Source organism: Magallana gigas, chromosome 6 (genome assembly GCF_963853765.1).
Source record: "Magallana gigas chromosome 6, xbMagGiga1.1, whole genome shotgun sequence".
NCBI classification, from domain to species: Eukaryota; Metazoa; Mollusca; class Bivalvia; order Ostreida; family Ostreidae; genus Magallana; species Magallana gigas.
Genome location: NC_088858.1, coordinates 37,961,177 through 37,987,057, shown reverse-complemented (window position 1 = coordinate 37,987,057; position 25,881 = coordinate 37,961,177). Strand labels below are relative to the sequence as shown.

Sequence of the window (25,881 nt, the reverse complement as noted above, 5' to 3'; positions counted from 1 at the left end):
ATTGGAGTTTGTTACAATTCTATTAGCAGTTACACTCAGATGTCATCAAAAGCACATTCACTTAAGAAATAAATAAAAACTCCCAAAACAACTGATTATAATGCATTATTCAAGATAAATCAACATCTGATTCATTAACTTTACACACCTGTCAAATACATCTCTAATCTCATTAGGCGGCACTGTATGGTAGAGTGCATACAACAAGACTTTTATTGGTACAGAGCAGTTTGTCTAAGAAATAAGGGATAGTACATGTCTACCTTTATTGTTCAAAACTAACCCTCTTAGCCTAATAAAATCTGTATCTCTTTGACATTATAGAAATAAGGTGTGATTTCTTCGCAAAATCAGTGAAACAATCATGGAGAGCGTCTTCAAACACACACAACCACGGTCTTTAATTTGTTTTGGGTTATGGCACGATTTGACGTAAACATCTGCCTTAAGAACAAAATACAACAAATCGCTTAAGAAAATATACACCCTTCCCAAGACAAAATTCTGCAACATGCTAAAAGCTGGGCCTTTAACTTGAAGCATTCAGTCAAACACTCCCGATACATCACTAGACCAAATCTGACTATCTGTGTAGATAATCAACATGTGTTTCTGAAACAAAAGACAGTGTTTCCTCTCCAGAGATCCTATCTCTTTGTACCCAAGTCCTTTAAATTACATCCAACAACCTTGAAATTGTATCAATTCAGTTTCATTTCACACTAAGAAAGACTGCCAAAAGACAATTACCGGTAGTCAAAAGATGCTCTCACTATTTGCCAATGAGTGCACAGAATTTTTGGGAGGGAAATCTTGTACTTCGCACTGGCTCAACTTTTTTTCTTGAGGATAGTAACCCTTAGCATTTAAAATCTCTTCAGATTACAGTTTTCTAGGGCAGGAAATATCCAGTGTCAGGATTGAATTTCATCAAATATAAGATTCTAAACATTGTGAACTCACGAGTTGAATTCATTGGTCTCCTTGAAAACTTATTTTTTCATTTAGAGTGCTTGATGAAGCAAGCATGGTCCCAATTATTAGTGGAAATATTGCATGTAAAGTTGTCAGATTTTGTTGATCTTACCAACAAACTAAGGCCTCCATGAATATAATTTATAAACAGTTCTGTTGAGTAATTTTTGAGAGGGGGGGGGGTCCTATACAAATTATAATTTATCAACAAAAATGTGAAAAATGTGTCCCCTGAACCTAAAATATTGGTACCCACAAATAGGATTTATCAGTAATACAAATTCCTCAGAAATAACATGTATGTCTGGCTGTCAGCTATAGACTAGCAATTTGTAGGTGGTAGAAATGACTCCGAACGAGACTCAATACAAAGAGGAATTCCATGTTATCTGTCAACAGAAAATTCTGTGACACCAACCAGTCGATTTGGTCAGGGCGTGTTAATCCTAACAGATCATGAAATCATTCACAGATTTCAGGAACCAATTAATATACATGACTAGAATTAAGATATAACATGCAAAATGAGGCATGTTTAACAGAGGATTCTGAGGAATTAAAGGACCAAAGTATTCAAATGCCTAAAATATTGTCAAACAATTCTATATAGTTGTCTCAAATATATAGATAATTTTTCCATTCTACAGCGTAATGGCAAGGTATGTAACCATTGTACCATAGCTTGGCGAGTTTTCTATTGTTAAAATTGTGGGTTATATGTACATACCCAACACTTTTTTTTTTATAACTCCGCCCACTTTCTCGAGAAAAAACAACATCAACAAGTTGTTTTTAGCGCGTCCATAATATTCCACAGTAAGAGCTTCCTCCAGATCTAAATTGCCAAAACTCAACACGGATAAATGACTCGACTTACTTACATGTAGTTCGTCGAATAAATCTCATTTTTAGCTCGAGACAAAACAATATCGGCAATGGTTTTGTCAGAAAGACTCTATTTTAATATTCCTCTCCATGTGTTTGGACAAGCAGAGAAACGCGTGTTAAATGTAATAGGGGTATCCCGTTTAAAGGTTTTATATAAAGTCAATCACGTGATAGGAAAGCGTTTGAATAGAAAACTTGTTTTGTGGACAGAGTGAATAGCGGTAGCCAATCGAATTCGACATTAACCATTCACGGTTTCGCGGCATGCATTTCTCAAATAATTTTTTTTTTGCTTATTGATTGATTTTGATCAAAATATATATGTACATGTTTTTTCAGCCACTTTAAAAAAACATACATGTACATTGATACAGAGTATCAAATAAAACTTTAAAAACTAATTACCTTCATCAATTTAAATTTAATTTCAATTGTTTAAACAGAAGCACTGCACAATTTACGGTTCGTACATATGAAAGTGTGTTAATAAGTTTACTTCTTTGAAGCAAATATCGATACTATAAGTCGGAAAATGAATGAATATGAAATAAAAATATAACAAGGAGAAGTCGATATATATTTATTAGGGCTATAATTTTTTTTAAATGAAGAATGATTAATCTTTGTCGGGGATAGAAAGTCATTTTGGAAATTCACGCAGTAAAATGTACATACCCCGGTATATAAAGACCAACGCATTGGCACCGTATTGTTAAGAGGCAAATGCACTCCCAATATTACAATGATAATAAGATATAATGAATAATCGTAAACTATGGTACAAGTAACTTACCCCATATAATATTGTTGATTATGTGCAGATACCCGCTGGGCGTGGTCATAACGACACTCGGGAGCTACGCTCCCTCGTGTCATTATGACCACGCCCATCGGGTATCTGCACATAACCAACAATATCATATCGGGTAACTACTACTTATCCTAATATCTATGGAGCCAGATCAAATTGACTCTATGATTGGCACTAATTTGATACAATTCCTGCAAACACAGGAGAGAATGGCTGCCAATATATAGACAAACACGCCACCTAGGTACCATTCATTTGTACAGTCAACACCTGACTTTTTCTGTGGGCCCCAGCCTATTGTCTCTGTCTGCCTGGGATATGAACCAATATAACACAGCCTTCTAAATGACTCAGACAAACTGACCATCAGTACATTTGTATAAACAGGCAAGGTCAGGCATGTACTGCTGATAATAAATGTTTGGATAATCAACCATTCTCATCATGAAATATTTCCCTGACATTTATAATATGTCACCCTGTCTCTTCAGATATATATAAACTCCATTACTCATGTACATGCAAAATATCAGCTGTCCATTGAAATAAATATCAAGCCCATTAATATAACTCTTGAAATCATGAAATTCAAATTTTTTAAGATATCAGCGGGTAACCGTTGAAATGTTACAGAATTTTAAACTTTCAATTTACCCTGGCATCGTCTTCACCTGTTCAATCTCGAGACACCTGTATTTTTTTTTTACTTAATGAGACCAGGTCCTTACCATGTTGAGGTACTTTTCCAGTTGTGAATTCACAAACTGAAGACTTCTAATGTCCCAGTCTTCTTCACCACTATCATAAGAGAAATGTGAAGCCATGTTCCTTCATCAAACATGATTCATTTATAAATCTCAGGTATAAACACACAATCAACAGGTAACACAAAAAGTCCCCAGCTCTAGCTTCCTGTATAGACCACGCTGATATCCAGCTACCTTCCCCTTTACTTCTGAACACAGTCCTCCACTTAACGAATAATTCTTTCAAACATGGAATGTTTCCCTCTATTAACACATGCCCACATATGAATCAAGCTATTTTTGGTGTGACCTCAGATTTTCCAAGATGGCTGACACCTAACAAACCAGTTCGATCAAGCGTGAATCTACCTGTGCCCCCAGGTGGGAAGAAAAATGTCGGCCTTACATCTCTTTGAATGGAGAGGATTATCAGCATGTTGATATTGTGGTTCTTAAAAACCTTGCAACAGTTTAAATAAAGGAGGAATTAAATATCCTAATTACCTCAGCAGACAACTTTGATCATTTCAAAAGGCCAGCGAGAAGTATTATTGACTAAACCGCAGCACCAATCTCCTCTGTCAAATATAGGTATTAAACACATCCCTTTCATCCCTACCTATTGAAAGCTCAGAAAATGTTTCGATTTTCCTTGTTAATTATTGTCTATTTAAATCACAAATCAATAGCTAAATAGTAGGAATGATTAGAGAAAAAATACTTCTTTCATATATTTTATATCAAATCTTGAGGCACTAAAATGTTTATTACTATAATGCTACACAAATTAGCACAACCTGAATAAAAAGGTCTTTAAATTCAAATGCAGATATGATATTAAATTAATATTTATATATATATCTAATACATTCATATACTAGTATGGCATATGTTCTTAACAATTGTACTGGTAATTCAAAAAGCGGCTCATGGAAGAAAAACCAGTATACAAATGCCACAAAAAATGTGGTTTTGGAAACAGTTTCAATACATGTACTAGACCGGTAATAAAAGACAAGGAAATGAAACAGTCCAGAGAGAAACAGTCTAAAACTCCACAAAAAGGGGGACAACTCCAACACTCCTCACAATTTCCAGGTAAACACAGCACCTGCTGGAATTGAATAGCAACTATTCTTTCCCATTCATACATCAATTTTACACACTTTCCAAAAAATCAATATTTTATGACATAGAAATTCTATCTAAAATCAATATAACTATTGTTCCACAAGGCCATTATATCAAACCAGAATTTCTTGAAAAGCGAGGGCTTTTATGAGAAATATATAATGGGTGACATGCCCCGGCCTTCTAGCCATGACATAACCAGTCTACATGCACAGGGATCAAGGCTATAAACCTGTTTGTTTAATACAGCAATCCGCAAACTCTGGTGTTGTAATATGTGTAAAGTTAGATTAGGGTGTTTTATTGTGTGTAAATATTAATGTCTAATAGCAGTAATAAACTATCACATTGAGAGCACTTGATGAACGGAATAGTTGCACTAATGATTTGAAGAAATTGTACAACATTATAATTACTTCCATTGACCAAATTAAGATATATTAACATTGAAATACCTGTATTTAGTATTTCCACTTGCACATTACCTTGGATAGTGAATTTTAATTCCATTAAAACATCCAAACTCAGAAAGTCCAATACAACAAAATCTTTTTTTATGACAACTTCAAAATTTAAAACATCAGCAATGTAAACCCACTAAACATTTTATAATTCCCATCAGTGAGTAGTATGTGTTCAATGCTGGCTATAATTTATACCTCAACATGCATGGGAAAATCCATCGCGTTTCCACATGGATGGAGTCTTGATTTGAAAGCATATATCCCAACTGTTATCAAAACTGTTTATCCTATCAGCAGTGAATTATGGCCAGAATTCAGGTGAATGACATTCTGAACCTCAAGGTCATTGGAGAAACTGTCAGATAATTCTATCAACAGATTGAACCTTGTATTGTAAACACATTCTGCATCCGATTCCCTAATTTTCTGGTTGAGCCTGGAGAATTAATCATTCTGTAATTCAGCAGATCGTCAGCCAATCAGGAAGCAGCGATGGTGAGTTGTCCATGAGGGTAATTAAGATCGGCAGGTGATGGGAACCACCTGAGACTCTAACTAACATTAACACCTATTATCATCAAATTTCAGACCAGACTTCATGAATAACAGAATCCACATGAAATAATATAATTTGTTCTAGCATTCACAGACAGTATGCCTCGCACAGACAAATATTTGATCTCCTTTGCTCTCTTAACCTAAAACTCTTCAGTTTTAAGGTCTTCCAATCAATAATATATCCACATATCTACCTCCTTCAATGCATTCTTCCCATAAACCTATATATAACCTGTTACGTTAAAATGTTCAGATAAGGAAAATTATTGATTCCCCAAATCAGCCATGAGAATCAACTTAATTATATATACCTTCAAAGATTACTGGGTTTGCCAATGAATATATATTCTTAGGTATATGTATCAATCTGCAAAATATTTCAATAAACTTCCCAACATAAAAGATTTGAATATTTGCTAAACCTTTTTATACTCAACGGCCAATTTTTTGTGGAGGTTGATTTTAATTTCCACTCATGAATGCCTATAAACCCCGAAATACATATATTGAAAAGATTTCCCATTGTACCACACATGTTCTGTAAACTATTGCTTTAAAGACACAATGGCACCTCAGTATTATGGCCTACAATACCAAATATTTTGTCCCAGACTCTGTCAATATTTGGACACCGTGGCCGGTCGGTGACAGGCGTGTAAAACCTCAGCCCCCTATCAGACTGGTCGCGGATTAAACCTACAACAATACACACTAAGTGACCCATAGCTCACTGCTTAATCCAGCAATTAACTGTTTGTAGTAGAGGTCTACTAGAGATTGGTGCTACCATTTACATTACTCCGGAGTAAGAACTCTTAAATTCAAAGCTGAGAGAGCTAAAAACACACAATTTGCTAAAAATACACAATTTACCTCCATAGGATAAGAGGATTACAGTGAAAACTTTTCTTGGTCATAATCAAAGAAAACACCCTTTCTGTGTAGTATTTGGGTAAACAAATAGTGGTTTTAAATTATTTGTACTAAATAGCATCAGAATTCCTGATAATGTGATGTGTCAGAACCATTTAAGAAACTCAGAGTCAATTCTAGATGTTTTGTTTAACAATGATAGAATTCAAAACAAACAGTACCTCTTGACACTCAAACCAACCACCATAGAGACCCCTGACCCTTGAAACAATAGCGAGGGGGGAGGTCTGCACCCACTTTAACATCCCGACAATAGGTCCCGCCAATTATAACCTCCAGAGATATTGCAGTTAAACTTGTCATCACGTTACTACATACACGCACATTTCTTGTCGGACAATCTACAGATCAAACACACAAAATCAATAGAAGACGTTCCTGATTTTTAACTAGTTGTACAAATTTTTCAATACTTACTGATCATGACGCTAACAGAGAAAGAAACCTTCCATCTTGTAACCACTGCACAAGAGCCAGTAATTATGTAGGTTCCATATGACACAGCCATATTATATTTGGATCCACATGATGACTACCACATTGCAGTCTCTGTATCTTTTGTGTGGGGGGTCGGGTTAGGGAAATTGTTTATCAGATCAGATGAACGGAGCAAAGACCACAAACATAAAGAACAGTGCAGGCAATCAACTCTTTCTGTAAGTCAGCCATCAGTTGAAATACCTGGTGGATGTCGCATCTGGTGAAATACAAATCGCTTCCATGTTGAATTTAGAATTAAAAGGAGAGAGCTGGTCTTACAATGACAGCTGCTACGCGAGCATAAAACACAATCATGGGTGCCTAATAATCAACAAATGCTTTCTCCTCGACCCTGTGATTTATATTTCGAGTGAACTGGTCAAAAGGCCTAATCAATAAACTGTAGTGTTTTTATTACCACTCTCCCTAACAAAGCTTTGTATTTGTGATATCGACCAAAAAATAAAATGATTTTCCCTCCTTGTTAAATATTGGCAGTGTCCATTATGGTTGTTTCAACCCCGAAAGATCTAAATTGTCACCTAATTAGCTTAATTTGGACCCCTTACAAATGCTTATCCCAGGCACTCAATAAATTCCGTTAATTTAGGAATTGATTTTTTTCCGAGTAATAAGTCTTACGATTCAATTGACACAAACTCCAAACATTCCTTTTTTCTTTGATAAAGTCCACTTAATATTAGATAGCCGTTATAGACGAATAAATCAACCCTCATTTTAAAGTGCCCACTCAGTAATTGAAATAACTACTGTAATTTAAAGATATTTGCACTGTATACAAGTAATGACTATGTACTGTATGTATGTCGACTATCTTGAACTTTTTGTACATTGTAAGCACACAATAACATATTGAAGCTATAGAATTCTTAATCCTAGGAATGTGTACCTACTAATCATCCATGAGAAGGCAAGACTTGGACCAAATAAAACATACATACGGTAAACTCTATCAGTGATCAATGAACCAAACCAATGCTCATCATTTCAAACAAAATCATAGAGAAGAATCTTGTCCTGTTAAAAAAATATGAGGCTAATCCATTATGAAAGTTTTATATTAGCTACACCTTTGAGGAAAACCTTTCAGTGTTAATTACACCAACTATCACTGCCCCTAGAGATTAGCACTCAATCCCGGAATCAATGACCTGTGGCTGGTTCAATTGAATTTCTTTCTCTCCCCTCTGTCACAATGCCTCCCCAGGAATGGTTCCACATGAATCATCCTGCATTACACACCCCCAATCAGCGAGATTTCTAGCATTCCCTGACAATATGGCCTCAGCTGGAACCATTGTTTGAGGGCTGGGTGAATCATACTGGGGCTGAAACTTCATTAAATCGGAGAACTTCATCAAATGAAATGGATTTTAATCAACACTGATATTAAGCTAATCACAATCAGCAAGGTTAGCTGAAGTTACATCTTGTTAGCTTATTAAGTTGTAAAGGATAAGCCAAAATATTCACAAAACCAAGATGCGTTCATAATTTTTACAGTTTTTTTGTTTTATTAATAGCCCACTAACCTAGCTTATTAAAAAATTCCAAATTGAATTTACAGCAAAAAGCTGGAAAAAAAACTTTGTTAAAATCACATAGCAATTCAACATGAAAAACTCTCTTCCACCACCAACTATCCGATTCTTGATCTTAAGCAAAACTAAAAATGTACGTGTTCAAATTTTTCAATGACAAACTGATCTTGACGTGACAACAAATTTGATTCGTATTTCACGTCAGCCATTAATGTCAGAAATCACGACCCCCCTTCCTTGTCAGTAACTCTCAATAAATCACACTTTGATTAAGTTCCTGTGTTTTAATTTCTTGTGGATAAAAATTCTCATTAAAACTACACCCCATGCTATGCCGTTTATCTCGGACAATTAAAATCAAATTACAGTACAAAGCAATATACTGGCAAGACCATTATGCCTCCTTGACTTCATCGCTGAGGTATGGACCAACAAGCATGAGTGGCCCCAATGCTTTAATTTTTCATACACGTTTAATTAACATGGAATAAAGCATGCCATCCCTAAAGTGAGACAAATTCTTGTCTGGTAATTTCTCTGCGCCATACTTTATCTCTTCAAAACATGCAACAGTGTAACTAGATCCCTGCAGAGGTGCAAGCTGATAATTGACAGCCTGTGTCATTTTGTACACCTCCTTGCGACACAGAATCTGATATTAAAGTATAATTTTAATGCGATAATATCGTGCCCAGTCTCCTTCTATTGTTCTGTATAAAAAATCATGCACTACCTACCCCATTGACAGGCGATGGTACTATATCTCCCACTCCATTTCTCTGCTGCGCTCTCTGACCTGGAAAACACAATTTAAGATCTCCGTTAAAATAACGAGCACAGCTTACACGAATGCACTCAGGTAATCGCATTCAACTCCCCTCTCACATAAAAAAACAAAAATAATCTGAAGCTACAAAACATGTTTTGAAACTGAACACAGCATCAAATTAGCCATGTTAAGAATAAGACACAGTTCAAAAACAAAGCAGCAGGGATGGTGCATCTATCACTTTGCTTTTTATCAGTTTGTTCTCCTCCCCCCTTTTGCTTACACTGAAGTAACTCCTCTGGGTCATAATGAGCTATTACTTTAATGATCCAGTCTCCTTGTGTGAAATTAAGAACCTCCATTTAACAGCATACTACAAAGAACTACTCTTAGTACTGGACTCCCAATACCTAAGTCATGACTTATAACACTAACTGTTTTTAACACCCAGGGTGTTAATTTAGTGGACCTATACCAAAGAAGCCCTGGGGTCCCGAAAAAACTTTCACTTCCCTACACAATATTACAGAATGAACAAGAGGTTTACCTCACCACTAACAACTTTATGACTGATACATCAAAGAAAAATTCAATGCTTGTCCATCACAACATGATCCATAACTCATTTGTTCCAGGTCTGTGATACAAGCACAGGTCGTAACAGAATTTATCAGCATTTATCTACATGTAATCCCCTTTATCAAAGAAAAGAGCCACAGTATTAGCTTATCCTGGTATATTTTTATTACCCTGAAATTCGTGTAACCTTGCATAGATTTAGAGTTCTGATAAAAGCTCAGAGAACATCCAAAAAAAATCTGTCAGTAAAATCAACTCTTCACAAACCTCAAAAACACAATCTAGGTAGGTATTTAATTAATATCTGCAAATCAAACAGAATATAGGTGAAACGATTTATTCACCAGTGGTTTGACACTTCAATCTACTCAAGCCAAAATCAGATCTGTCACAAACATTTCTTGTATTTTAAACTGACAGGTACAAACAAACATGTTACCTTGAGAATAACTCTTGAAAGTCGCTTACCTGCTCTCATATTAAATTCGCATCACAAGGTTTTAATTTCCTCTCATATGAAAACCTTATCTTAGAAACTCTATATCCACAAAAAAGATTAAAAAAACAAGAAAAGAAGAATCCAGATTACATCAATGTATATAACTATGTTCACATTGCATGGAAAATCTACACTTCTCACTTGTATCCTTTGAAAACGAATTAAAAAGATTCCTCAATGTATCGTAATTCACCGGCGATATGAAATATCAGGCGGATTGGTATTGACAGCAGTAGATATGCACTCAGTGGAACTTTTTATCTGATATTACCGGATTTTATACAAACAATCACTTGGTACTGTTCCAAAACGTGAACGATCTAGTGCCGATTCAAAACTGCGTACACTGCAGCCAGTGTTTACCTGTTGCAATGACAAGGACTATAGTCAAACACAGGAATATATAAGGTCCGCTAACACTTCAGCCACATTAAGTACACTTGTTCCAATCAACCCCTGACAAACTGTTGTTGTGGTTCAATTAAAATCCACATACCAGTCACCAGATGCAGTAAATCAAAGCCATTCCACATACAGGAAGGCTCCCTTCACTGAAATCCCAACTGTCAATCAATGTAAATTCTGAAGCCGTTGTTGTCAGTGTTTGTAGTGAATCAATCTCCCAGTGTAATTCACTATTATTTTGGCCCCTCCCAATTGTAGGATTTCTGTTATCAGAATAATTACAGTCCTTCAACTTGTCCAGTACTTTGGGTTAGGTTTTTATGTATCCCATGTGGTGATGAGGAGGATAATTAAGAAACCTCGAAACTTAATTCCTTTACAAGTGGACTTCACAGTTTTGATGTAAAGTCTGTCAAAAATTACCACAGATAAGAACCATCCACTTTGAAAGAATCCACAATCGTAAGTGACAAAACCAAATCTAATTGACCCTAAAATTCTTAAACCTAAACTTTATGCTTCCCCATAAACCAAACCTCTTCATCGATTTTTCACCTAAATTCCTAACCCTCTCACACGCAAATAAACACAATTAAAATTTTTTATTTCTGTACACACAAATGGGTGCTCCGACAAAAAGAGGATTCGTATTTGATCGCACAGATTAAAGAGGGTATTTTCTGGTCAACCTATCCGAAACAGTCTGCGGGAATTAAGTCAGAATGTTACATTGTAATCCGTGGTCAACACTCTGTGTATGTATTAGATGACTAAACCTCGGTCGAGTCCAGTAATTCCTCTTACCTCACTCCCTGACCTATTGTTATCAGATAACTATCACAAGATTTGTCAACAGCTCACCCAGGTATTGCCAAACTTCAACACACAGATCTAAACAAATTTCTCAAGTAACAACAGTCTCTACACATTCCACTGGGTGTCCTAAAGTTTCTGTAGTCACTTTCACATGATTAAAAACAAAAAAGGAATTTGGTCTTGGCAAAACGGATTCTTTTCTTCAAAACAGCTACCAACAATGATTGTCCTCTTTTCAATTTCCGAAATCCAGCGTTAAGTAAATTTGAATAACAAGATAAGAATTTGGTTGGTTGGGGAGGGGGGAGGTATTCTGGTATTCTATAGAGGGAAAAAAAGGAAGATCTGATATGGACCTCAAATTAAAGCAAACTGATTTTGAGCTGCCCGTGTCACTCACAACAAAAGCATTTTTTATCACCCCAGCAATCTTCCAGCCCTGGGTTAAGCTTTTTATAATGGCAGCTCTAATTTTCTACAGGGCTATAGTATGTGACAATAAAAATGCACTTAATTCCACATTTACAAACTCCAAGCAATAGATTGAAATTACCTACACTCAAAAAGACATTGATCAAAATTTGAAGGATTTACCCATTAGATGTTGAGTCAGGAAAGTGAATTTTGAAAATCAGAACATAAAAAATCTATTTTTTTCCTCCAGTAAACAGGTGTAACTGAAAGCTATAATTGAAACAAAAAATTATCGCCTACTTGATCTAAATTGCATGAGAAATGCTTGTAGCATAAACACTTCAAATCAGTAGCTACCAGTCTATGCAGTTCAAGATTGGTTCTAGATTGGTAAATAAATAGTTCAAGTGTCAATTATTTTTGTCACTTGAAGGAGAAAAATGTATTGCTTTGACAGGATATGTTGATTTTACGATTAGTGCATTTGTGACTAATCAAAAGTTTCACAGAAAGCAAAACTGCCAATCAAAAATATTATTCTCCTATAACTGTAAATATAGGACCTAAGGGATTTTGTATGCCATATTCTTTTCAACAGATTTACCATTTTCACTCAGAAAGTTCTTTTTTGACCCATAGAATATAGATAAAGTAAGGCAAAAATTACCTATTAGTGATCGCAGTTTCCGATATAAATTCCAATCAATTTCACAAGGTTCGTCCTTCACAATTTGATATGTAAAAAATCAATACACTTATCCAAAAATAAAACACAATTTTTTCCCCTCCGGAGATAAGTCAGCTTTGTTCCTGATAGGATAAAGTTAAAGAAAAGATTTCTATATCATGTCATCCGTATGATTAAAGACCAACCAGTGGAAAAGAAAAAATTTGACCTTGAAAATAATACATTTCTCATTCCTAATAGTTTTTTCCCTCTTTGCATTCAGTAACAAACGTATAGCTTTCATCTGATCTTGACTTCATGCAGTAAAAAACCTAACCTCCAAAATAAATCATTTGAAAGATCTTTTAATTTATATGATGTTAAAGATTTTCTATTAAATAGAGTTTAAATGTAGATCTGGAATGCTATTTCGAAAAGTGATTCGGCACAATCTAAAGATTGACATATGAATAGAATTCCGTGCAAGTAGTTAAAATACCCTGATTTTCTCAAATATAAAGTCTATTAAAAATTCTGTGACCCCTCGTGATTTTGTGATATCCATGATCACTGGACCGGTACGACGGATACCCAGTATTTATGACAGGAAGACATGGGTTGGCATAATTACCCTACTAGTAACCCTGGATCTAAATATCCCCTACTCAAGAATTAAGTAAAAAAAAAAAACCTTAATACATAAAAAAAATTCACAGAGAACAGTTATTCTATAATATAAAGCTTCTAAATAACTTAGAAAGCAACTCTTGTTGACATTTCAATTAACCAAGCTATATGTGGGTAAAACTTTTGACACTGGAGAAATCTTTTCTTAAAGTTTAGTGTTACTTTATACATATATTTAAATCTTTTCAGAGGCAATCTTGGGAAAAGGACACCATTTTTATCCTTTATCCTACAAAAGCAAATTTTGTACAGGCTGGTATATGCTGCAGCTGTAATGCGGTACATTTTTTTGTGTGGTTTCTGTCAATTAGATATGGTTTAATTTGTTGTGTCTAATGCTGAGGTTTTCAGCATCATAAATTTCTACTGCACTTGAATATGAAATTTAATTATTACACCCAGCAATTCATATTGAAAACCGCATTCTAAGCCCTGTGTAAGGTACTTGAAATCAAAGCCAATTTAGCATGATCATTCCTTTTCAATAAAAATATCAACTGATACCATCACACCCAGCACAGGTCTCTTTATGGCTCTGATAACTCATTTCATCTATCATATCTTAAGTCATAAACAATTTGCCTGAACCCATGCAGGTTGTAAAACTCTACCCTGCATTCCGACAGCAATGCCTGTATATAAACAGGGAACAGGGAGTTCCGTGTCCTAGCCGAAATAATTGGGTCTCTTACAGGTAAGAACTTCACACAGGATATCTTCCCATCGAAAAACCTGTTGATATTCTCCAGATCTACGTTTATCACAATTTAATGAGTAAGAAATAGATATGGTGGAGAGCTGGTGACCGATTTTGTCAACTTGGTTTGTCTGAATGCCAACCAAAATCACAACCAATTCAGCAGCTAGATCTTGATTCATAGCAAGATCCTAGTACAGGAAAAAATAGGGTGAGAATAGCTAATGCAGCATCAAAAGGTGACATAAAATAATTTCATGAGCCATATATCTTTTATATCCAATTTGATGTTAAATGAAGATAAAGTTATTGCCCAATTACAAATTTCAATTGCCCATTAAACCCTTTATCTAACAAAGCCTCCTTTGTCCACACTAGTAGCTACATACATGTATTGCCATTGATTATAATTTTTATGGTACCTGTATTTTCATTGGACATATGATTATAACAGTTCATCTGAAAATACAAATGTTCACGAAATCTTTGCAGGATTTAAGTTTTCAGTCCATTATGTGCCTCGGTTTTTGGTCCTCTCAGCTCCCCAAAAACCATTGGCTAGTGAAGATGTGTTCACAGAAAATATTAAGAGTTTTTTCTTCAGAACATGACCTATCTGTTGTAACCATGCATTTATTTAAATAGAGTAAAGTATTCAGCCCTTAAGAAGTTCGTGCATGTATGAAAAATGGCCTGAAGATCTCTATCCACAAGGAAAGAATGACAAGTTTATAACCACTTTGGATTTGATAAGCACAGCAAAGGGGCAAAACTCTTATTCTTTCCATGTTCAGAAGAAATGTATGATCAATTTTTCACATACATGGATATTTTCTACATACCATAATTATTATCTGGTGCTTGAGAATCGCTGACAGCCCCACTGTGGAGGTCTTGTGGAGGGACAGGAACCGCCCACCTGTCATAGATGGACCGGTCACCCCCCAGGTTCCACCTCTGGGTGGGCTCTGGGTCGGAGTAAGCCCCTCCCTCGCTGCTATAGCCATCCACGTACACTACATGGTGGTGACCATTTGGGTGTCCTAGATGTAGGTCAGTTGGACTGTGAGATAACTCCTCTGGGTGGGGATGGGACTGGGTTTGATATGGGGACAGAAGTTCCTCTGGGGGGTAGGGTGGAATCGCTGGAGGGATATGATCCCTGACAATGAATTTCACTTCTTCTCGAAAGTTCTCCCATCCCCTCAGTATTGCATACAAATTCTCATGTGGATCCAAAGCTTTTTCTAAACAAGAAAAAAATGAAGAAAATAAAAATTTACGATCACATTCAACTTTTTTTTGTGAAATAAGAATTTCTCACATTTTTCTGTCTCTTAAAATATGTTAATTAACATGTTTGCTTGACAGCAACATTAGGGAATAAATTGAAGTCTGCTTCTCTTGATTGAGATTTGTATAACTTCAATGATGCTCTCAAATATCAAACAAATACCGGTACACATAAAGATCCTGTACAGGTAACAGCTTGGTGTAATTCACATGGCAGCATGTAAATATCTAAACATTATCGAGATGCCTCAGATTCCTGCTAAACAGGATTTAATTTCTAAGGAAACAACAGAAGGCAAGGGAGCAACTGTGTGTGGTGCACTATGAATAATTCATTGCCTCTAATTTATAATTCAGACATTTTCACTCACTGCAATCATTTGCATGTAGTAAATGTATTTCAGTGGCCTTGAAATAATATATGGTTTACTGGTATTTAAAAGAATCTCGTCTTTCAAAATATTTTCTTTTTCAAAGTCATTTTTCCACAAGACTGAAATTTAAGTGCTACATATGTAAAGTGGGTGTATACTACACAAAATTTGATATAAAGAAAAAGAAAAAAAAATACTGTGGTTTCATGAATGTTTGTTGAATACCAATGTTTTTATGTTGATCCACATTGAAATTAAATGTTCAATGAAGTGCAATTTCTACTAACTTTTTGTATTGATAGGAACTTTGACAACAAATTGAACTGTGTTTTTTAATGAATCCACCAAAATTAATACACAAGAATATTAATGAAACCACAGTAGGCTTTACATGACATTCAATATGAAATATCTTTCACACAAGTAATGCTCTCAATTCAACAATCATATATCCATATATCATATAATCAAATTTAAGTTTTCCTTATGATATTTGTCAGTAAAACATAAGTTGGAATGCGTTTTTTTTCCCCCCAGATATATACCCGTTACATGCAATATGCAGTATTCAAAATCTAAAAATCCACTGACTGGATCAAAGGAGGACACCAAACTGATATTCTAATGTAAATTATAAATGTAAGGTATGAATTTTATTTTTTAAAACCAACACTATCTATTCCTGACCTTGTCCATTCCAGAGCTGGACCAGATAGCTGCTGTCCTCTGTGGAAATGCAGGCCACTACATCCTGGCAAATGGTTTCCGGGGTAACTGGGACCTCATAGCATTTCTCCGAGTCATCACTACTGTAAACCTTCAATATAATCTGTAAAGAGAGGCAACAAACTCATAACTAACGACACAGGACATTTTTATCAAGTTGTCATTTATTTTCTTTCCTTTCATTACTTGTTTCCTATCAAGATGTTTTGCATCTATCTCATTCATATTAGACCTTAGATGAATGAAGCGCTTCAGACCTATAATTTTACGTACCTCACAGTAAACTTTTTTAATGCATAATGAAAATTGTTTGTTTGGATCTCTACATTTGGGTGTAAATCAATATATCTATTAATATTACAATTTATGTAAACTATATTAAAAGACAAAGAGTATTTAAAAATTAAACAATAGTGCTGGGGAGTTGATTATATCTTGGAGGTAATCAGTTAGATTCTGAGATATATTTCAATTACATTATCAATTATGCTTATGCAGTTCCCGTTTTTTTTTTTAATTTTGCTACAAATATAACATTTGGGTGCCTTTGGTATGATTATTTTAAACACCAAATGTACCTTGTACATGTATTAATAGTGTCACAAATTCTGAACCTACTAAAATGTCAAAGAGTGTGTAAAATGGGAGTTAACTCATACATCTTGTAGATAAAAGCAAGTGGCTTGACTGAGCATGAAATGTGAAAAAGAAAAGAAATGACATAAAAGTGTTCAAGTAAGACATGGTGGCAACAAACACAATGACAGTCACTAAAACAATTAGAACTCTACCACAGCCAAAACAATGACTAATTGTGGGTACGACACAACATGGCATCAATCATTTCTCAATCTCCTGTTTAAAATGCAATCTCTATTATCATTTTTCATTCTGTCATTTAATATTTTAAAATGTTTTTTAAAAATTCAAAATGCAAGATCAAGCATGTTTATTTTAAGGTAAGAATGCAAAAATTTTCCTTGCATGAATTTGTAATTAATGTATTAAACTATGTACCCCCCCCCCCCCCCCCAAAAAAATAATTAATTACTAACTTGTTGCAAAATGTTTTTAACATGTAATTCTTGTCATATCTGACAGCATGTGATGTGTAATTCTGTCTCCATCTGAGAATCAATAATACCTTAATGGTCAGCGCATGCCACACGCTAACTAATGCACATGCAATTTGACAGAGTTGTAATTAATCAACCTGCAGCATAATCACAGGTAATGTGCAAGCTTCCAAGCTGACCGGCCAGTGCATTGACCCCTGACCTTTGTGACACTGCATTTACAGGCGTAATGTAACATCTTCCTCCACAAACAACGTAGGTAAACAAACATTTATGACAACAAACATACATAAATTGTTATGACACATAAATATTGTCTTGCAATTTGAAACACTAAGGCTTATTGCAGCAAAATATTTTATAACAGTTTTGTATTGTATTTGAAAGATTCTAAGATAAACAGGGAAACTTTAAGATAAAGAAAGTGAAATTGATACAGAAAACAACACATTTTACTAAATATTATGTCAGGAATAAATAAGAAAATATTATTTTGATACAACAAAATTTTCCTCACCTGCACATGAAAAATATTTTAAAAATGAATGCATGTATTAACAGTTTTTCATTTTTGTTTCAATTCAGCTGGAAAAAATCAATATCAAAGCCACAGCATTTACTATTACCCGGTACCATTCATTCATTCATTCAATCATGAAATAATCTATCAACCATATATATTAGATAATAAACTCCCCCAAAAATCTACTTTCAAGCATCTCTACACATTAAAGCTATATCACCAAATCACCCAACTACAGCCTTGGAGTATGGACAGTACACTGTACCCTAACCCAGTCCCTAGCCCACTCACTACACCATCAATTTACAATAATTACAATCATTTACTTTAATCTAAAGGGATGATATTAAAGTTGTCTATATGTAGAGTTCACATGAATTTATTCTACCTCTTAAAAACCCCTATTTATGCTGATGGTGTGACCAATGGTGCAATTAACATTGATACAAAAGAAAAACCTGTCTCGATCATCTTGCCCTAAAAGCTTATTGGGCTGAACGTACACGTCAAATAAGATCAAGCAAGAAATAAAATATAATAAACCACTCATCACCAAAACAAGGTGCTAATGGTCATTTTCAGGATAGTTTAAAAAAAAAACTTTTAATAACTTGTGTAATCTCAGAGGTAATATCCTATTCATTGTAATTATCATTTTTTTCAATTACACTAGTTTTCATTTAACCAACTTCTCATTCTTAAAATAATTTCCACAGTATTATAAAAAGCCACATAAAATAATAGAATTACTAGGTACAGGAAATATGGTGACACTGCATAATTCAACAAAAGTCAAATACCACCAGGTAACCAGGATCTTAAACAACAAAATGTCACATCAGGTATTCATGAGAAATTCTTTTCCACGAATCACAAACACAAAGTTGACTCTGGAATAAATTGCGGTACAATATCATTACTAAGCAGGAATTCATTGCCACTTGAAGCAAGCATTATGCTGGGTACTCCAGAGGCATAAATCATGCACTTTGATACATTACTTCTTTATGAAGCTGTTGCTTCCTCTATAAAAAATCACCAATTGGTGTAACCCCCCACCCCCATAACACACATACACCAACTATTAAAAATTAAAAAACAAAACCCAAAATATTCATTACGTTTAATAAATGTATAATAAACCTGCGTATCGAAAATTTCAAATCATGGACCCTGCGTAACAGTAACCTAATTTTCAAAGGATCAAAACTATGTAAAATATTTGCTGAAAACACAGGTAGAGTTACCTGGTTACTCTCGATATACCCACCTGATTACTAGGCACAAACAACCCGATCAAAACCATCCTCTACATAGCGTGAACACACTCTCCCCTATAAATCACAGAAACTACATCCAGGAGAACAAAAAAACAATTGCATATCAGTACACTGTTTTAAAACACATTGAAAATTTAGAAAAAATCCTTGACAGCTTGGCAAGGTCACTTGACTGCTTTCCTTTTTCTCAAGGGTAAATATTTGTGTGTTATAACTGGATTTACAAGAGAGGAGGGGGGCTGATGGAAACAGGTAAACATTGGTGCGACTAATGTACTTGTGTTACTCTCTGTCGCTTAGCCATAACACAGTGACTGATGCCAGACCTCAGATACTCTGACAGTGCAACTAATTTACCTGGGATGAGATGTCGATACACACCAATTACATCAGAGCTATTTATAGTTCATTCACCTCAGAGCTCGCATTTTTGGCAGCGTAAAAAATGGCCAACTACCACGACAGAGTAACAATGCATTACCTGTGGTAAATGGAAATTCCTCCCAAAATAAGTGTCTTCTATGCAGATTAACTGCTTGTCTCCATCTTTAAATAGACAAAATGGCCCCAGGCATATCAAACTTATCATAGTTCAAGGAAGAAGACGCAAAAGCAAACACATTAGGTTTAAAGTAATCAAGTTCCTATTACTTATACCCACCCGCAATACATTAAACCTTATGTCTTAAAAAAGATAATCTTGCGACTACTCGCCCAACAAATGGAAAGAAATGACAGCTCTCTTGAATCCAATTTATCTAATTGCAAACTTTAGACTTGTTTTCAGTACTTATTCTTTGCAGAGATAAGGTTAAATATTTTGCAAGAGCTCTTCAGGTGTATATTTAATCTTCAGCTTAAAGGTGCATTGCAAGCAGGCAGACACTTCAAAAACAGCTCAAGTTTTGACGGATTAAAAAAATGGTCCACTTAGCCCTTTTGTATTTTGAGTAAGGCAGAGAGAAATCATTTCTATGATTAGCTTGAACAGGTCAACCTTGCATGTGCAATGCAACTGAATATAAGTCACATCCTTCAGCAACCATAAATTACCAATGATAAAAACTTTAACTATGGATTCATTAAAAAATAATTGGGGGATAATTTTATGGATTGTAAAAAAAAAAAAAAAAAAAAATTTCAGCAATTTAATAATCCTTATTATTTCATGGTGAATAAACATTTCTGAAAACAAAAAATCATTTAATAATCAGTTTAGAACAATTCCATAAAAAACAAAATCAGCATTGTAAATTTGTGTTATTGCAAACCATTATGTTCAGAACTCCCTAAAAAAAGAATGATTCCTCAGCAAAACACTATGAATGATCATTTTTTTATCATATGTTAATGTTCTTACCATTGATATTCTTATGGCAGTAAAGTAACTTCCAAGAAACACAGCCACATGACAGAAAAACAAAAAACTGTTACAACTGAGACAGAAATGGTGGAAATAAAAGAGTCTAAACCAACAGCGATAATCCTAAGCTAGAACCTGTTCTTAATGTCATTAATGAGAATTACAATGCGGTTAAAACACTAATACCCAGGATATTTCTTACAGGTCTACTTGACATGTAAACTTTGCTCTTAGGAATATCATTCTGCCCCAAGCAAAAAAAAGGAGGTCAAAATCATACCTCAAGTCTCCCCCTAAAAAGTCCTACCAAAGGAATCAATGAAAACATGTCTTCTCAAGATAATAAAATATCCTATACTATACAACGGAGATTCATACTATACAGTCAACGTTCATCAAGACTATAAAAGTTATTGATAAAACAAATACATTTTACTAACACTCTTGATTGACACAAGAGAGCACTTCATAAACTTACATGTTTTGAATCTTTGGGAGATTCCGGTTTGGAGAAAACAGCAAAGTACATCCGAACAAAATTTCAGTAGTGGAACGCACCTAAGACAGAGAAATCTGCTTATTGGTAATTAGTGTCTATGATACTTGGGAGAGCTGTCATTCCATCACAAGCAGACGTCAGTTGAGCCGAGCAGACGGCAATAGCCAGACAACCGTCCTCACATGATCCAATCCGGACAGGTGTTACTCCAGACAAGTCCACAACGCCAACAAACTATTCCTTTCATTGAGAGCCCAGTCACATTAAAGTCTTTATCATATTGTATATAATGTCTAATTTTAAAAATCCAGGTGTGTCAGATTTCATGTGTGTCAATAAAGCAGATAAATGAACACCGTTTCCTGATTGTTTCACAGGTTCATCCGTTCATGAAAACAACAACCATGCAGAAATTAAATCACTTGTGTTGATGTCTTGATTTAAATTAAAAAGAATTTCCTGTGAAAATGAATGAACATTTTTTTTTACCTGTAGATCAATGGCTCTCCAGTGAGCATTTAAAATATCCCTTTACATTTAAATTGATAGCCGACAAAAACATGCAAAAAATCTTATGTAATCCCTTAGATATGCACTTTTCAAAAGACTGAATGGAGAGAGACATCAGAGAGAATCTGTCAATGTCTCAAACAGACTTAAATTGCCAATAAAGATAATTTCATCCTCCATATCCCACGAACAATTCACACTCCAGAGCAAAATATAAAATCTCTGCTGTATTTTCTTTCCCTCTGTCACTTGTGTATTGAAGGCAGGGTGAAAACTGTCACATGTAGTGTCAGTCCTATTCACTTCCCCAAATGAGTTATGTACGGGCTTCAAAGTGGTATAAATACATGTTCTCACTGGGCGACGTGGTTTCTCACAATTCCGACTGGGAGTCAACCTTCGGTCCCTCTGTCACCTTACCCTTTGCATGTGTCTGCACATTCCAGTTCACTCACACCCATATCTTTGAGTACATTTAACTTTTATTTAATTACAACATTGTTCTCTGGAGCGTGGCAATGCGCAAGAATTAGAATTGTAAATTGGCTAAAGCGTTAAAACAATTCCTGATATATTTCATGAATGTGTCATCTTGTACTCTGATCTTTTGATTGCGCAGTGTTTGCAAAAAACTATGGTTACCCTTGTTAGGTCTGATTTTTATCAAAAATTTTGTGCAAACTTGGATTAAATTTCACTTTCTTGGTTTGTAAACTTGGTGAAATAAGAATCAAATTGCCAGGTACCTAAAAGAAAATTAACACTTATGTTGAAATATAATTCTACACATCAAATTCTTTTCAAAGAAAATTAAATTCATAACAGCATTTTAAAAATTCTATCATTTTTGTAAAATCTGTATATATAAATTAATGTCTCCAAGTAATTTTTTGACTTACATTAGGCAACAATAACAAAAGATGACAATCTCATTCCACATAAAGCTACCAGTATACCATAAGAAACCCATAAAAAATTGTGCGAGCACCAACAACAGTCCCATCATTCCAAAGTCATTACAACCCAATAAAAGGCTGTAACAATCACGGGCAAAGTTCAAAAGAATTTGCCCTTTAAAAATCAAAACAAATATGTGCTTTAATTACACCTTAACACCATAATTACATGCTATTTGTAAACAAATGGGTCCTCTCCTTTTGCTTTCTACATTTTCTCAAAACCATGATAGTTGTTTGTTTGATGAAAACTGGGTTAATATGTGTAGATTATACAATGAACCATAAGCTAGCTTACTTCAATACACAGAGGTTTCTTACATATTGACACTTTTCTTTACATAATAAGGTTTAGTTTGAAAAACAAAGATATTCTGATTTAACAAAATTGCAATAATTATACAGAACACTTTTAAATATAATTAAATAAAAACTTGTTTTTCATAATTGCAGTACATATGTACATGTATATTGTAAATTTCTATCATTAAAAATCAATCATTGGATGTGCACACAGAATTATTTTTAATTTTTCAAGCTTAGTAGTTGGTTTGGAATTTTTGTTTTAAAAGAGATAAAAAAAAATCCACAACTGATAAAAGTTTTTATTTGATGATGCTATTTCATAAAACACCACAGGAAGTGGATTGATCACGTGACCAAAACGGCAGAAGGCACGTGCACTCAGCATCATCCATCAGTGGGGGTTTCCCCCAGCCCACTAAGCAGTTGATACTGTATACCACAAACAACACTTGGATTTATCAGAAGGGATAAGCTTGATGCCATATGTTTTTACAATTCAATCTCATAGATCATTCTTTGAAAAATCAACTTGAAGATGAGGCACCTTTAAACTATAATATATAGCTAGGGGGAGAGAGGAATTAAGGTTAAAGGTTTAGAGCTCTGTTATTTTACACAAAAGCTTTATGAATTCCACATACATTATAATATTTAAAAGTAGACTTAATATATTGTATGTTAGCAATTCTGCATCAATATAACCAGTACTGAGGTCAGTGAAATACTAAATTAGCATTAAGGATTAATAAGCAAAGAATATGAAGAAAATATCAGTATCTCCATTATGTCATAGTCATTTTAGTACAATTCATAACCATATTACAGTTAAGAATTTTGATTATACATACATGTAAACACACACACCTTGAAGAATGAATGATAGGATTGGGGAAGACGGCGTGAATGAAATGACCCATAGCACCAGGTAACACTGACAAATAACATTTACATAATCTCATGACAGAATTACATAATACCACATTAGTACTTACCATGTTGATTATATCAATGAAGCTCACCCACGGTGAAAGCCCAATTTTACCAATCCTTTATTATTTTTTGTCAATACATGTTCACTGTCTCACATTTTCCTATGCATAATAACAGGTCCAGCTTCAAAGGAAAAACTTTTTGTAACAAACATCAGTTCAATATTACTTGGCATCCTTCCACTCTTCATCAAGATTATGAATTGAAACCTGAAGAAAAAAAAATGCACCATTACAGGGTTCAACAGCTCTGTATGCTGGTTAAGTGATTATCAAAGAATTGCAGACTATGTTAATATTACTATGAACAAGTCTGAATATTTCCAATCTTATTTTTCAGCAACAGATGATGCCTCCTACCATAATGATAATTTCCTACTCTTCTCTAAAGAACTCTATTATCTATCAACATATATCTAGAGAATATTTAATAAATCTATAGTAGCCTCCTTGCACAGTGCATTGATTGCCCCCTAGCAATATGAACAGCATAGAAAGATAGCATTTACGAAGAATTAGAGAGATGAACCGGGGCATTTGTGGGATGTATTTTTTAGATAAAAGTTTTTTTTTTTAATGGTGTACTAATAATATGAATAACATCACTCATAAATATGCCTATGAAAAATTATTTATTCTTTGTTAACTTGGATACTATAGTCCAGGTCCCAAGATATTTATGCAGCACATTTGGTCGATTTTTGATAAAAAAATACACATACCAGTGAAAGAAGTGCAATTGAATTTGAAATAGTTGAAAGGGATAATTTCCAAGATAATTTCATTTTTACATTATCATCTTTCACTCAGAAAAATTCACAGGTACGATAACAGATTTCTTACGGAGATTTATAATGGGGAATGTTTACATCTTTTCTCCATTCCGAATACACTCTGAATACATCGCACAATTTTTCAACATTATCATCCGGGCTTGCTGCAATACAAAATCCCCGTAGACATCACATTTTTTAGCATTGTATTGAACAGTTGAAACCTGATAACTAACAGGGGCGTTTTGACTGAGAAAACTTGGACATTTTTCATACTTTTGAATGAACATCGTTTGAACCCTGAAGTATTTAATTAAGCCAAATGTGAATCCAGGATATCTTGGGACAGCTAGAGTATAATTAAGCTACAGGTGTTTATCGAAATTATATTCTCAATATCAATGATTAAAGCAAAATCAGAAACATAAACAGCTGATAAATAATGTTATATATGTCTCTGAGCAAAATTAATCCATGTAATTCATTACTTCTCACGACATTGAGTAACAAATATACTGCTGTTCATAGTCTATAATCAGAGATATAAATAACATTTAAATCATAAATTTATGTCTCTGTCTATAACATGAAAACTACTGCATACTTTAGCATATCTGGGATTTACGACGAGATCATCTTTCTGTTATTTGTGCTTCGTGAAAAATTTGATATTCAATTGAGCTAACTTTTTCTCACATATCCCAATTCATCGTTCTCAGCTTCAAAAGAGATTTGGTGGCAAAACACATAGGAATTGTCTTATACCGTGACAAACAGTTCCCGCAAAAATCCCTTTTTTCACCGGACTCTGGCCTATCTGTGTAAAATAAAATATATTGATAGGAACGACAAATTCCGGTGTTTTTTTATTAATTTTTTGAAGATAAAAAGCTAAATTTTGAAGAACAAAAATTGAATCGTAAATTATACTTCAAGAATTAAATGTTTAAATAAGATTAATTTCCCTCTACATTCATTTAGAACAAATAAAGTTCAATATTTTGTCCTGAAACATAATTTCCATTTCTTGCAAGCGCGGTGGGGGTCACAGTTGGGTGGGGTTCCACCCAAACGCACTTGTTTCTGCGATAAAGTTTAAAATAGGGTGAACTTTTATTACAAAAACAGAAAA

At 34.4% G+C, this 25,881-nt stretch overlaps 1 protein-coding gene across 9 annotated transcripts in view; it reads right to left on the bottom strand.

Annotated features, from left to right (window-relative positions):
* LOC105340616 (apoptosis-stimulating of p53 protein 2) overlaps positions 1-25,569 on the bottom strand; it is a 34,786-nt gene extending 9,217 nt beyond the window's left edge. Inside the window, exons 1-5 of one of the 9 annotated variants that reach the window (XM_066087349.1) lie at positions 25,436-25,569; positions 23,980-24,186; positions 16,436-16,577; positions 14,924-15,328; positions 9,286-9,344 (exon numbers count right to left, since the gene is read on the bottom strand). In XM_066087349.1, the coding sequence (XP_065943421.1) occupies positions 9,286-9,344; positions 14,924-15,328; positions 16,436-16,577; positions 23,980-23,982 (609 nt within the window). In that variant the 5' untranslated portion in view covers positions 23,983-24,186; positions 25,436-25,569. Of the gene's footprint in view, positions 1-3,402; positions 3,794-5,210; positions 5,250-9,285; positions 9,345-9,600; positions 9,695-10,364; positions 11,541-12,697; positions 12,718-14,923; positions 15,329-16,435; positions 16,578-19,343; positions 19,635-20,713; positions 20,732-21,194; positions 22,201-23,979; positions 24,187-25,435 lie in introns of those variants that run through there. The other 8 variants (XM_034468116.2, XM_066087350.1, XM_066087348.1 and 5 more) reach the window with 8 other exon arrangements.
* Between the last annotated feature and the right edge of the window lie 312 nt (positions 25,570-25,881).